Source organism: Leuciscus leuciscus (genome assembly GCF_965113295.1).
Source record: "Leuciscus leuciscus genome assembly, chromosome: 21".
Lineage (NCBI taxonomy): Eukaryota > Metazoa > Chordata > Actinopteri > Cypriniformes > Leuciscidae > Leuciscus > Leuciscus leuciscus.
In genome coordinates, this window is record NC_138745.1 from 16,740,622 (window position 1) to 16,755,917 (window position 15,296).

A 15,296-nucleotide genomic window follows, 5' to 3' on the forward strand; every position below is an offset into this window, starting at 1 on the left:
TTGAAGTAGATAGATAGATGAGTTTATTAGTTTAAATTAGTCTCAATGGCTTTTATATTATATAGAATGGCAGTTTGATTTAGTCTAGGGTTTCAAGGAGTTTAGATTTGAATTTTTGGCAGTTTGATTTAGTCTAGGGTTTCAAGGGATTTAAATTAGAATTTTTGGCAGTTTTTAAAAAACCTGAACATTCCGCAATTTTAATTCAAATGTTTTTTTCCGAGTTTTGATCGTCATTTGTAGGAAAACCGTAAGTCCGATCAGTCTGAAAAGATATAGCATACAGAGTCAGAAAAGTTGAGTGTCTGAGCCGAGTTTGGAGTATGTAGAGTTAAAGCTCTAGGAGGAGTTTGAGTTGTAAATTTTAGGGTCAGAAGAAGAAGAAGAAGAAGAAGTTTAAGCACAATATCAGTAAGTTGGCTTAGAACTAGAAAAAAAAGTTTGTTGACACAAACTTTAAGTTGACTTGAGAAAGCCGGACCAGAGAGTTTGGAGAAGTTTAAAGTAGTTTAAAGTTTGATAGATAGATTAGTTAGAAAGAAAGAATACTTAGAAAGAAAGTTAGAAAGATAGACAGATTAGTTAGAAAGAAAGAAAGATAAGTTAGTTAGAAAGATAGATAGATTAGATAGAAAGATAGATTAGTTAGAAAGAAAGAAAGAAAGAAAGAAAGAAAGAAAGATAGATTAGATAGAAAGATAGATAGATAGATAGATAGATAGTTAGATAGATAGATAGATAGATTAGTTAGAAAGAAAGAAAAAGAAAAATAAGAAAAAGAAAAAGAAAAAGAAAAAATGAATGAAAGAAAGAAAGAAAGAAAGAAAGAAAGAAAGAAAGAAAGAAAGAAAGAAAAAAGAAAGATTAGAAAGAAAGAAAAACGAAAGAAGAAAGATTAGTTTGAAAGACAGAAAGATAGATTAGTTAGAAAGAAAGATAGATTAGGTAGAAAGAAAGAAAGAAAGCTTAGTTAGAAAGAAAGATTAGTTAGAAAGAAAGATATATTAGTTAGAAAGAAAGATTAGTTTGAAAGAAAGAGATAGATAGATTAGTTAGAAAGAAAGAATGATAGATTAGTTAGAAAGAATGATAGATAGATTAGTTAGAAAGAAAGAAAGATAGATAGATTAGTTAGACAGAAAGAAAGATTAGTTAGAAAGAAAGAAAGAATGAAAGAAAGAAAGATTAGTTTGGAAGAAAGAAAGATTAGTTTGAAATAAGAAAGATTAGTTTGAAATAAGAAAGATTAGTTTGAAAGAGAGATAGATTAGTTTGAAAGAAAGAGATAGAAGTTTGAAGATAGATAGATAGACCGAAAGAAAAAGTTTGAAGATAGACAGAAAAAAGTTTGTAGCTAGAAAGAAAATATAGATAGTTAGAGATAGATAGATAGATAGATAGATAGATAGATAGATAGATAGATAGATAGATAGATAGATAGATACGTTTATTAGTTCATAGAATTGTAGTTTAATTGAGTCTAGGGCTTCAGGGAGTTTAGATTTGAGTTTTTGTGTTTGTGCACTAATGGGCCACCGTAGTCTTGGCTCAATTTGAGCACTCTGCAATGTAAGTCTATGGGATTTTTATGATTTTTAATATTAATTTTTAAGATAACTGAAAGTCAAATCAGTCTGAAAAGATATAGCAACTCGAGTCAGAACAGTCTGAAAGTCTGACCCGAGTTTGGAGTTTGTAGAGTTAAAGCTCTAGGAGGAGTTAGAGTTGATACATTTTGGGTCAGAAGAATAATAATAAGTTTAAATAGGATTTCAGTAAGTTGGCTTTCTCAAGCCAACTTAATAATAAGTTTAAGTACAATATCAGTAAGTTGGTACGCCTGGACTCCTCCCTACTCAGTGATCCAAACATCGCCACAGACTTCAGTTGCGCCATCCGCCGCACCTTTGATAACCTGGCTACCGAAAAGGTGAACAACTGGCAGACCTTCAAGGAAAGTGTCATCCAGTCAGCTCACAATGTCTTCGGATGCTTTCGACCTTCCCCGAAAAAGCCTTGGATATCGGAGAGGACACTTAACATCATCGACCGGCGGCGTGAGGCCCGGCTCCGAGGTGACCTGACGGAGTATCAGCGACTGAACCGCCAGCGCAATGTGGCTATAGCCGAGGATAGGGAGAAGTTCTGGCAAGCAGAAGCTAAACACCTAGAGTCCGCGGCCAATAACAACAATATGAGCCGTGTCTTCAGTCTGCTGCGCCAAGCCCGTAATGGCCCACGCATCAAGACAGCCCTGGTGAAAGATTCTGATGGCAACCTTATAGCAACTGAAGCAAACTGCCTCGAACGCTGGAAAGAGCACTTCAGCCTCCTCCTGCAGCACGGTACCTCCCCGGCTGATCCCGCCATCTCATCGGCCACTAACGCTGCAGCCCCTAGTGCTGTCTGCAGTACAGACCCTGTCACACCTGAGGAAGTCAGAGCCGCTCTGGAAAAACTTAACAACAGGAAAGCCCCCGGCATCTGTGCAATAACCGCTGAGATGTTAAAATCAGGTGGTGAAAGCATTGTCGAGTGGCTTACCCACATATTCAATGAGGTGTGGGAGACAGAGAGGCTTCCCAGCGACTGGACCAGAGGAGTCATCTTGCCCTTCTGGAAACATAAGGGTGACAGGCTAGTCTGCGGCAACCACAGAGGCATTACCCTTCTCTCCATCCCCGGCAAGCTCTTTACCAGGATCTTGCTCACTCGTGCTCTCCCAGCCATCAGAAGCAGCCGCCGTCCCCAGCAGGCTGGCTTCATGCCTAACCGCTCCACAATAGACCAAATCTCCGCCGTTCGCTTGCTGATAGAGAAGACCTATGAATTCCGTAAAGATCGCCATCTTTACATCGGGTTCATAGATCTGAAGGCTGCCTTTGACACCGTTTGCCACACTTCACTGTGGAGTATTCTACATGCCCTTGGAGCACCACTCAAGATTGTTGCCCTGTTCAAGCTGCTTTATAGCAACGCTCAGAGCTGTGTCCGCATCAACGGCAGAGACTCAGACTGGTTTCCCATCTCCAGTGGCGTTCGCCAGGGCTGCGTGGCTGCTCCTGACCTCTTCAACTGCATAATTGACCATCTGATGTCCAGGGTTTGTGAGCGGGTCCCCGGAGTGTCCTTCGGCAGTTACCACCTGACTGACCTGGAGTATGCTGACGACACCATCCTGCTCAGCACGTCCTACAGCCAGCTGAGAGACGCTCTGGGTATATACAGTGAAGAGGCTGAGAAGCTTGGCCTTCAGGTGAGCTGGACGAAAACCAAGTTCATGTATGTCGGTGACAGACCGCATCCACCTTCCCTGCGGCTTGGCAATAACATTGTAGAGCCTGTCAAGAACTTTGTGTATCTGGGATCCATAGTGACAGACAACGGGGACCTAAAACCAGAGATTACCCGCAGAAGAGCCCTGGCTGCGTCAGCCCTGCAGTCCCTCTGGAAACCACTCTGGCGGCACCAGACCATCTCACGCAAGACGAAGCTCCGGATTTACAACTCAGCAGTACTCTCCATCCTGCTTTATGGCTCGGAGACTTGGCCCTTAAATAAGACACTGGCTGCAAGATTAGATGGCTTCGATAGCAGGGCTCTCAGAACCATCGAGAACATCAGGTGGCCCCAGCGGGTTTCCAATCAAGTGCTTAGAGCCCGCACGTGCCAGCCCAGAGCATCCTGCCTGGCTGCGCAACGTCGCACCCGCTGGTTCGGCCATGTCCTCCGGCTCCCTCCTGACCATCCGACGAGAGCCATTCTCCAGTTTGATCCGAGGGCCGCAGGCTGGAGACGACCACGAGGTAGACCCCGGACCCGATGGCTTGACGTCCTTGCGGGCGACCTCCAACAACATGGAGTTGCTGTGGAGGATGCAGAGCAGCTGGCACAAGACCGTCAGCACTGGAAACAACTGGTTCATCTGGTCGGCTCTACGCACAGGGATGGGACGCCTCCCAACCCATTGCAGGAGCCAAAATAGAAATAGATCAGTAAGTTGGCTTTCCCAAGCCAACTTAATAATAAGTTTAAATAGGATTTCAGTAAGTTGGCTTTCTCAAGCCAACTTAATAATAATAAGTTTAACCCCCTGGGGTCGGCGGTATCGCCGGCGATACCAGCTCGCTTTTTTTTTATCAGTTCAAAAGAGATTCATTTTGCTCTGTTGACTCTGATATTACAAACACATTTCATACATCAATCGATTCTGTTAAATGTGTATTATTTTTGTGTATACTCACAATAAAAACAAAGTGTTTTGCTTTTTGCCAAATAAAGAAAAATAAACACGAAGCGAGTTCTGCCTTCTCTCTGTCAGTGTAGTCCATTCTGTGAAATGAACCATAACTGAGCGAATACTCAGTCAAACAGGCATACAGACACACAGGCATGAAGCTTGAATTCTCTTCTTTTAAATGAAGAAATTTATCTAAAAAACAAATATTCTCAGTTCATGTAATCTGTAAGAAAAGAGCGAGATGTCAGTCGTTCTCATCTCATCTAATTATTTTTAATGTGACTCCGCCCACGGAGAGCGCGCTATTCAAACGCAAATTACTGAGGCGATCCACGCAAACCTGTGAACGCCCACATATCAGCTCGAGAAAACACATCAAGTTTATTCAGATCATACTTGTTTACACTGTCTCGCAGCGCTGTGAGGAATAATAATAATGGAAAATGTACCTCAGAAGTGCTGGTATTTCGAGGAGCAACGGATGGAATACTGTAGTAAGTTTTTTTTCATTCTCAAGTAAATCGCGTTTCTGTTTGTGAATGAATGAACGGCAGAGATGAGCTGTTTACCACAACTCGCAAAAAGACGGTTTAAATTTGAATTGCATTTCTGTGTGTGAATGAATGATCTGCTTTTAGCAAACTATTTTGCTATACTGAGTAAAAATCTACTGAAATATGTTGAAATAAAATGTATTTGTATAAGCAACGTATTAAACTGCAAATTAACATTTATATTCCTTATAATAAAAACGAAAGACCTATGTTACAGACAAATGAAAGACAACATTTCGTTGATTAGTTTTGGATAGATTACACATTTTTACTGTAAAATATCTGCAACCTCAAATAAGCTTTTGTTTGCCAATTTTTGCTCATATGTTAAATATAGTATGTTTTGTCAATGTAGGCTATATTCGAAGTAATGAATCCTTAACTTTGAAATATGTATGATAAAATGTATACTTTAGTTTAGGTAAATATAAGCCTTTGCTTTAAATAATTTTTATTGTGTTTTATTATTGACAAATTTGGGGAGAGGATACATATTCCAAAACTGAAAATACAGTATGAGAATTAACTGCACAATTACTAGACATGTTTTCCTTGGATATTATACAATTTGCAAGCACAAATTGTAAAAAAATAAAAAAATAAAAATGACATGCTTCCAACTGTGAACCAGTTTGGTAGAATATATAAGATTGCATTCTTTCTTGTGGTTATAGGTGACACACCTGAATGAATGGCTCATTAAGTATGCGGGCCCCATTGTCTCCTCAGGTGTGAATCACTAAATATGCATGATGCTGTTGAATCGTTGCGCATATTGCGCATATTGCCTTTACAAACAAAAAGTGTTTTACAAGATTTAAATCAATGTATTGTGTTATGTGAATGATTAGGTAGGATGATTTTCACATCATTTTGAAGAAAAAACTCTAGGCAACGACATCCATAAGTCAAAAGTCTTATTGACACATATTTAGTATGTGTTTTGTGGCCTTATTTCAGAAATTTTAGTTTTTAGTTTTTTTCAATAACCATGCATAAACATTATTCTCTCAAAAATACAAACATGTACATGCATGTTGCACACATATTATGGTAGCCCTGTTTGTGCTAAATAGAGTGTAATTATACCTTTGCCATTCATATGTTTATAAGCAACTGAAAAAAGCACAAATGTCAGGGCATGTCAGAACATTTCAAGGACCCCAAAAAACGTACTCGGTTACAAACGTAACCTCGGTTCTCTCTAGAAGAGGGAACGAGTACTGCGTAAGATATCTTACGCTAGGGGAAAATCCTTTTTCCGCGAGATATTGAAGCCAAAAATTATCCTTAATTTTGTAATAATGCAAAACGCGTTGCAGCAGCAATACAGACATAGGCGAGACAGCTCGCGCGCCTATTGGCTGCTCTGCGGCAACTGCAGCATGGTCGTGGGCGTGGGCATGGGCGTGGTCTAGGCCTATAAATATCGCTCGCAGGCAGCTATTATCTGGTTTTTCATCATCGAAGCAACCAGAGCGTGTGCATGCACGGCAAGATACGCAGTACTCGTTCCCTCTTCTAGAGAGAACCGAGGTTACGTTAGTAACCGAGTACGTTCTCTTACGAGAGGTCTCTCGTACTGCGTAAGATATCTTACGCTAGGGGACCCAGTGTAAAACGCCGTGCGTGCTGAGATCTGACACCAAAGACCCAAGGGCGAAAGCCCGGGGTACATATAGTGCACAAACACTCAGTGAACTCACAGAGAGTCCGGGAAGAAGGAGGGGTGCAGCCTCACTTTTCCACATAAAGTAGCGTCGAAGGGACGCAAATTTCATCATACAGACAGGGCGGGGTACGGCCTGAACAGATGGGGAAAAAATGTGGGTCTTACACAGTTTGCCCAGCTTTAAACTGTCGAAAATTGAGCTGTGCTCAGTAAACGCAGCATTCTGAGCTGAACGCATCAGGTCAGATAATACTGGTAGTCTAGACCGACAGCAGCCTGGCCTGCAGGGCGGGAACCTCTAGGTTATAAAACCTTATAAATGTAGACGGGGAGGCCCAGCCTGCCGCCATACAAATATCTTGCAAGGCAATCCCACTCGACCAAGCCCACGAAGAGGCCATGCCTCTTGTGGAATGCGCTCTGACACCCAAAGGGCACTGCATGCCCTTGGAGGCGTATGCCAGCGCTATAGCATCAACTATCCATCTGGATAGGCTCTGTTTCGACCCGGCTAGTCCCTTAGAACGTCCGCTAAACGAAACAAAGAGCTGTTCCGTCTGTCTGAAAACAGACGAGCGAGACACATAAGCTCGTAATGCCCTGACTGGGCAAAGGAGGCTCGCGTCTCTTTCCTCATCAGGGACCGGTAGGGCTGACAGAGAGATAATCTGCGCCCTAAACGGTGTGTTGAGGGATTTTGGAACATAACCGTGCTTAGGTTTGAGTATAACTTTTGAGTCATTGGGCCCAAACTCCATGCACGCCGCGCTCACAGAGAGCGCGTGCAGATCCCCTATGCGCTTCACCGAAGCGAGAGCCAGCAAAAACACAGTTTTGAAAGACAGGTGTTTCAAATCGATTGACTGTAAAGGCTCAAATGGCGCACCTTTCATGGCTTCCAGAACCGTAGAAAGGTCCCATACGGGGACTGAGGGAGGTCTGGGAGGATTCAGTCTCTTAGCTCCTTTAAGGAAGCGGATGACTAAATCGTTCCTTCCTATTGACTGACCAAGCGTTGTTTCTGAGAACGCTGCTATAGCCGCCACATAAACTTTGAGCGTGGAGGGGGCCCTGCCCCCATCCAACAGCTCTTGTAGGAAGGAAAGCACCTCCGTCACATCACAATTTGTGGGTGACACACCACGGGCTGTGCACCAGCCCGAAAACACTGACCATTTCGAAGAATAGAGTCGTCTTGTAGACGGAGCTCTAGCCTGCGTGATCGTGTTTAATACTCCTTTAGGGAGTCCAACATGTACCCGTTGATGGCCCAGACATGAAGGGACCATAGATCCGGGTGAGGATGCCAGATCGAGCCGCGGGCCTGTGAGAGGAGATCTCTCCTCACTGGTACTGGCCACGGGGCAGTACTTGCTAACTGCATCACGGCTGGGAACCAAGGTTGGTTTTTCCAGAACGGTGCTACCAGCAGTACTGAGCATCCTTCTTCCCTGATCCGTTCTATCACCTGAGGCAGGAGAGAGACGGGGGGAAAAGCATAGAGCGGGCGGCGGGGCCACACATGGGCCAGCGCGCTCCTGCTCTTGGAGAAAAATTCTTGACAGTGAGCGTTTTCTTGAGACGCAAACAGGTCCACTTCCGCTCTGCCGAATTTCTTCCACAGCAGTTGGACTGTCTGTGGGTGTAGGGACCATTCGCCTGCCGGAACATTGTTCCTGGACAGTCTGTCTGGTCCTATATTCATGATCCCTGGCACGTGCGCTGCTCTGAGCGAGCGCAGGTTGCACTGAGCCCATACCAGGAGGCGTTCTGCCAGCCTGTACAGTTTCTCGGATCTGATGCCGCCCTGGCGATTTATGTAGGATACCACAGACATGTTGTCCGAGCGGACCAAGACGTGGTGACCTTTTATTTGGGGACAAAAACGCGTCAGCGCGTTGTCTACTGCCAGCATTTCGAGGCAGTTTATGTGCAGGAGCTTCTCCCGTTCTGACCACTGGCCGAAGAACGGTCTGCCCTCGAGCAGCGCTCCCCATCCCGAGGTGGACGCGTCCGTGGACACCACTTTCACCCTCGAGGAAGTCCCCAGGCTTACACCTGATTGGTACCAGTCGTTCGCTTTCCAGGGTTTCAGAGCTGTAACGCATTTCTGATTGACCCTGAGGCGAAGCAAACCGGGTGCCCACGCTTTGCGTGGGACTCGCGCTTTCAGCCAAAACTGCAGCGGGCGCATGCGGAGCAGACCCAGCTGGAGTACTGACGATGCTGAGGCCATGAGACCTAGCATCTTCTGAAATCTTTTGAGCGGGACAGACGCGCCGCAGCGAAAAGAGTTCGCTGTGCGTCGAATGTCTACCGCGCGCTGTTGTGATAGTCGCGCTATCATGGATAGTGAGTCCAGTTCTGTGCCCAGGAAAGATATTTTCTGACTGGGTGACAGGGAGCTCTTCGCCCAATTGACACTCAGACCCAAATCCTCGAGGTGATGGAGTAAAATGGTCGTGTGTTCTATGAGCACTGCGCGAGATTGCGCTAGAATCAGCCAATCGTCCAAATAATTCAGCACTCGCATGCCTCTCATTCTGAGGGGTGCGAGCGCCGCGTCCATGCACTTCGTAAATGTACGGGGTGCTAGGGACAAACCGAACGGCAGGACTGTGTACTGATATGCCTGGCCCTCGAAGGCGAATCTCAAAAATCGCCTGTGACGTGACGCTATCTGTATTTGAAAATACGCGTCCTTCAGATCTATTGACACAAACCAATCTCCTTGGCGAATCTGCACAAGGATTTGCCTGGTCGTGAGCATCCTGAACTGTCGCTTCACAAGCACTTTGTTCAGTTGCCTTAGATCTAGTATGGGTCTGAGACCCCCGTCTTTTTTCGGTACCAGGAAGTATCTGCTGTATAGCCCTCCTTCGCTCTGATCTTGAGAGAGGGGTTCTATGGCCCCTTTTCTCAATAGTTTCGTCACTTCGGCTCGAAGTAGATGTGCTACTTCTGTTTTTACCGTGGTCTCGACGCGCGCCACATAGCGGCGAGGGCGTCGGCGAAACTGCAGCGAATAGCCTCTTTTTATAATGTTCAGCACCCACTTCGAAACCCCGGGCAGCTTTGCCCATGCGTCTGCATGGATAGCTAGGGGTCGAATACGAAGCGCGCTCCGCTCGCTCAGCGATGGAGAAGCTTCTGTGTGCTGTAACACAAGCGTGTCGCTCGTGACATTTGAGGCATGGGGCGCGCTGATGACAGCGGGCAGATTGCCCGCGCTCGACTCCTCTACGATGGTTAACCGCGAGGGGGAGGGCTGGGCGGTTCCCGTGGGAACTGTCATGTCTATGTGTGGATGTGGGCGCGGGACAGCGGGCACATTTATCACACCGAAAACATTGTTCGCTTGCGTGAAGCGAGTGCACGTTGGTTTCGTTTTTACAGAAACCGTGAGACATGCATAACGTGGTGTTAGTGGGCACTGGGTAGTGGGCACATTCACCATGTTTGAAGCGCAACCGACCTGAGTCGGTTTTATGTGCGCGAGCCCTGTGTGACAGGCTGTGCTTATGTGTAGGGATGGGCACTGGGCACTTGTTGGCTGCAGAAAACACTGGAACAGTCACATTTTCTGGAACTGGACGAGCGAATAGCTTTGGTGTGAGTCCGGCCGCAGCGGGACTGGAACACCGTCGTTTTCCTAGCTGTGCTAGGACGACTTCGGGGCCTCGGGCTTCACCATAACCTTAGGTCGCGGGCCGCGTCCTGCGGGGCGGCGACCGGATGAGCGGGAGCGCGGTCTCGCGCTTCTGGCCTGGCGGCGCTGTGAAGTGGAGGCGGTGGACGGTGGCTGTGGCTGTGAGCTCTGAGCAGACGGTTTCGCACGGCCTGCTGCAGAGCTGGAGCGCTTCGGGAGGAAGTGCTTCATAGCCTGAGACGCTTTCTGTACCTCTGCGAATCTCTCCGCGAAATCTTTGACGGAGGATCCGAAGAGGCCTGCGGCGGAAAGCGGGGCGTCGAGGAACGCGGTGCGCTCAGACTCGGCCATTTCCGAGAGCGTCAGCCATAGATGTCTCTCAGACACGGTGAGAGAAGCCATAGTCCGTCCAATGGCTTGCGCTGCGGACTTAGTAGCACGAAGGGCGAGGTCCGTGGCACTCCTTAAGTCCGGCACGCAGATCGCGTCAGGTCCTTCCTCATCCAGCTTACGGAGGAGATCGGCCTGGAAGATCTGGAGCGTTGCCATGGTATGCAACGCTGACGCAACTTGCCCGGCGGCGGAGAAAGCGCGGTGGAGCAAGCTCGACGTCGTGCGGCAAGCTTTAGAGGGTAGGGCCGGCTTAGCGCGCTGTCCAGCGGACGGCAGCGAGAGGTATCCTTTGTTCTTGGCATCGTCAACGGCGGAGAATGCCAAAGAAACAGCAGGACGCACTCTAGCAGAATAGGGGGCGCTCCAGGACTTGGCGACTTCTTCGTGTAACTCAGGAAGAAAAGGCGCCGGTCTGGACACAGGTGAAGCGCGCTCCCCAGGCAGGAAAAATCCATCCAGCCGGTTGTGAGCGGGCTGCTCAGGCGAAGACCACTCGAGGCCGAGGCTCGCCGCGGCCTGTGCGAGTACTCGCATGAGTTCCGTCTCGATGGAAGCTCTCTTGCCTGACGAAGTGCGGGCAGGGGGCGCGGGGTCCTCAGAGCCCGCCCAATCCTCACTGCCTGACGCCAGGATAGAGCAGGAATCATCCTCTCCCAGCAGGGCTTCCTCATCCGCGATATCAACGGAAGCGGCGGCAGACGGCGGCCGCTGTCCGTCAGGAAGCGAAACAGAAGAAGCCGGGGAAGCAAGCGGGCGAACCGGCGAGCTTTGGCGGCTGAGGGAGGGTTCCGGGGCCCGCTGGGCACGGCGCTTTTTACGGCGCGACGCCGCGGCGGGCGGGGGAGCAGTCTCGGTGAAGACGGCTAGGCGAGTCCTCAGAGTCGCCATTGCCATCAGCTCGCAGTGAGGGCATCCGCCGTCAGCGAGCGCGAGAGCTGCATGTTCCTCACCCAGGCAGGAAACGCAGATCACGTGGCGGTCCCCGTCGCTGAGTGTGGCTCTGCACGAGCCGCAGGAAGGCATCTTTAAAAAGACGCTAGCTCTTTTAGAAATGTGTGTCGCGGCGGCGACACACACACACAGAAATACAGTGTAATAAAGAGAAGGATATAAGCGCCGGAAAGCGCAGCAGGAAGGCAGGAAGGCGGCGCGGCCAGCGACTTCAGTGACTCGTCCCGCTGAAGGTGCTCTCTCTCGACGGCGCGGCTCCTAATCCAGCTCCAGCGATGCGTGTGCTTCGCTTGAAGGATGAAAAATCAGATAATAGCTGCCTGCGAGCGATATTTATAGGCCTAGACCACGCCCATTTCGGCGGGACGTGACGCAGCGGGCGCGAAGTGCCCTGATTGGGTCTGACGTCACGCCAGGCCTCGCTCGATAGGCTGCTGCAGTTGCCGCAGAGCAGCCAATAGGCGCGCGAGCTGTCTCGCCTATGTCTGTATTGCTGCTGCAACGCGTTTTGCATTATTACAAAATTAAGGATAATTTTTGGCTTCAATATCTCGCGGAAAAAGGATTTTCCCCTAGCGTAAGATATCTTACGCAGTACGAGAGACCTCTCGTAAGAGAACCCTCAGACCCCAGAGGGTTAAATAGGATTTCAGTAAGTTGGCTTTCTCAAGCCAACTTAATAATTTGATATAATGCTTGGGTGAACTTTATTTTAAGGTGTCCTTGTATCAGGAGTAATATTAATTAACTACATATACTTACTGTAGGGTTAGGATTTGAGTTTGGTTTAGTTGCATGTAATTATGCATAACTTACTGTTATTGCTACAGGAATAAGTAAATAAACATACAAGGACACTTTAAATTAGTGCCACCAAATGCACTTGTACATACAAATTTACATTGTACTTATATATTTAAAATACTTGGATGTAATTACATATGTAATTGATTTCTGTAATTACATATATAATTACACTGTTGTCCCTTCCCTTATACCTCAACAAATACACCTGTCCCTACCTTTACCCATATCCTACCTCAACCACAGAAAAAGTGTTTTGAAAATACAACATGAACACAATTAGTAAGTTGTACCTAACAATTTTTTTTTTATGAAAGTATGTGATAAAGACACCTAATATAAAGTGTGACCAAAATGTTAACGTCTCATTAGCACAACAGCAGAATAGTTATATGTCTGACCTGGTGGATAGCAGGGCCAGATTGGTTGTATTCCCACAGCTGATTTCTGTAACCCAAAGCATCTCCTGCACCGCTGAGCAGCATGCCAGCTGTGTAATGATCTGCAGTACTGAAAGAACATTAATTCATTCATTTTAACATTAATAGATACATTCTAGATATTACATACCATCTATGGTATTATGCTAGGACGATGTGTTTACAAATGTTTACCAATGATAATAATATTGTTTAAATAAGGTACAATGGTACTACTACAGTGGTGTCTAGTCCTGCTCCTGATGGGGGTAGGGTTAAAGGATCGAAAATATATCTATAAAAGAGTGAAAAAAAAACAACAAAAAAAACAACGTATGAACAAACGTATTTATGTTGTGAATTATTTGTAAATATCTTACGTTTCTGTAGCTGCAAATGTGTAATGTTTACATTTTAGATGCTATTAATGTCAATATTGTATGTCTCTCAGCATCTATCCAAACGTACAAAAACATTGTTGAAGTTTTTTTTTTTTTTTTGTCTTTGTAAATGTTACATACTAATACATATGTATAAACAATGAGACACAGGTTGCATATTTTGTAATAGTTGCGTTGTTTTATTTTTGTATTGTGGAATATTTCTCACCCTTTTTTTTAAGGAGGCACTGCCTTCCTTGTCTCATCGGAGGAAACTCTCTTGATTGTGACTAAGTTAATGGACATTAACTTGACCATTTCAGTGTATGTTTACTACTCATACAGGTATGTTCTATGCCAGTTTCCTTTTCAGACATAAAATTTATGGGAGTTTGAGTGAATCACGCAATGTGATTTACTAAGATTTGAAAAAAATCTGGCCCATAGGGTCAAAATCAAACAGCAACAAAAACAAAGAGAAAATACAGCTGCAAGCATCAATTAAAGGGGTTCAAGCGTTTTATGTCCTTTATGCCATTTATGTGGCATAGGGTTTTTGTTGGGGTTTTTATCTGTTAGGTTTAGGGTTTTTGTCAACCTGAAATCTAGGGCTGACACCATAAAATATGCACGAAAAAGAATATGCTAAAACAGTGTTCCCTTTCGAGGGACGCGATGCTCTGACGCTATGCTGGGGGCGGTGCCCCCCGCGAGTGACAACATCTCGCTCCTCCACAGAGCCCTCAGGAAATCGATGTATGCTTCCCGCCGTCTCGCGCACTTCAGGACACATCGGTTTCCAGCGAACGCAAATCACAGTGTCCGCCCGAAAACGTTCCGGCCCTGTCCAGTTCGCTTCATCTCACGAGGCCTGTAGAAAGTTTTATTCGGTCTTCACCTGCCAATCAGTTGCTTCAGGGCACCTGAATCATGCTACACTCAACACCCGAGGTCTGTCTCAAGAGACTGATCCCCCTAGTAGAATATCTAGACACTTGGAAAGATTTTCAAAATATATCTCAGTGGGTCCTACGCACTGTGGAAAAGGGGTACAAAATTCAGTACGAGTATCGTCCACCGAAATTCAGCGGGGTAGTTCATACTATTGTCAACCCCGAGCAGGGTTGGGTCATGGAACAAGAAGTTCAGTCCCTCTAAGCAAAGGAGGCCATAGAGCATGTTCCTCTTCACGAGCCGGTACTTCATAGCTCCCAAAAGGATGGGGGGGTTACGTCCCATTATACTGTAGATCTCAGGATATTGAATCGTTCTCTGAGGAGATTCAGGTTCAAGATGCTAACTATATCATTGTGAGTCAGATGAGGTCCAAGGACTTTTTTTTTCACAACTTACTTCCACATATCCATCCTTCCACAACACAGGAGATTCCTGAGGTTCGCCTTCAGGGGAAAGGCATTCCATTCGGCCTAACGTTGTCTCCTCGCTCCTTCACGAAATGCATTGATGCTTCTCTGGCTCCACAAAGTCTTCAGATTATTCGTATCCTCAATTACATCGACGACTGGCTCATTCTAGCACAGTCAGAGGAGATGGCGGTTCGGCATCTAGATGTCGTTCTGCGCCATTTAAGGTGCTTGGGGCTAAGACTCAATGTCAAAAAGAGTTCACTAATCCCTCAGGCAGAGAACTACATTTCTGGGGGTAGTATGGGACTCAGTTACGATGTGGGCATAGTTGTCTTCTGCTCATATAAACACAATCTTGACTACAGTCACCAGCATCAAGCTAGGCCAGGCCACCACTGTCAAGCACTTTCAAAGAGTTCTGGGGCTCCTAGCAGCAGCGTCCAACGTAGGGCCTTTTGGCCTGCTGTACTTGAGACCTCTACATTGGTGGCTCAGGATCAGAGGGTTTTCCCTGAAGGGGAACCCATTTCGCACAATCACAGTAACGCGCAGATGCCTTCGTTCTTTGATCATGTGGAAGAAACCGTGGATCCTGTCCCAAGGCCCTGTGTTGGGAGCACCATGTCAGTGAAAAATAGTGACTACGGATGCGTCCCTCACAGGCTGGGGAGCGGTCATGGAAGGTCGCCACACCAGGGTTTTTTGGAAGGACAATCATCTTTCATGGCACATCAATTGCCTGGAGATGTTTGCAGTGTCTCTGGCTCTGAGACACTTCCTTCCATACCTCAGAGGCCATCATGTTCTAGTTCAGACAGACAATACGTTGGTGGTCTCGTGTATAAATCGTCAGGGGGTCTGAGATCG

At 46.5% G+C, this 15,296-nt stretch overlaps 1 protein-coding gene across 1 annotated transcript in view; it reads right to left on the reverse strand.

Annotated features, from left to right (window-relative positions):
• The window catches only part of adprh (ADP-ribosylarginine hydrolase), a 504,999-nt gene that overhangs the window by 479,689 nt on the left and 10,014 nt on the right, over positions 1-15,296 (reverse strand). The window contains exon 2 of the mRNA XM_082152910.1: positions 12,665-12,773. Coding sequence (XP_082009036.1) covers positions 12,665-12,773 — 109 coding nt within the window. The remainder of the gene's footprint in view (positions 1-12,664; positions 12,774-15,296) is intronic.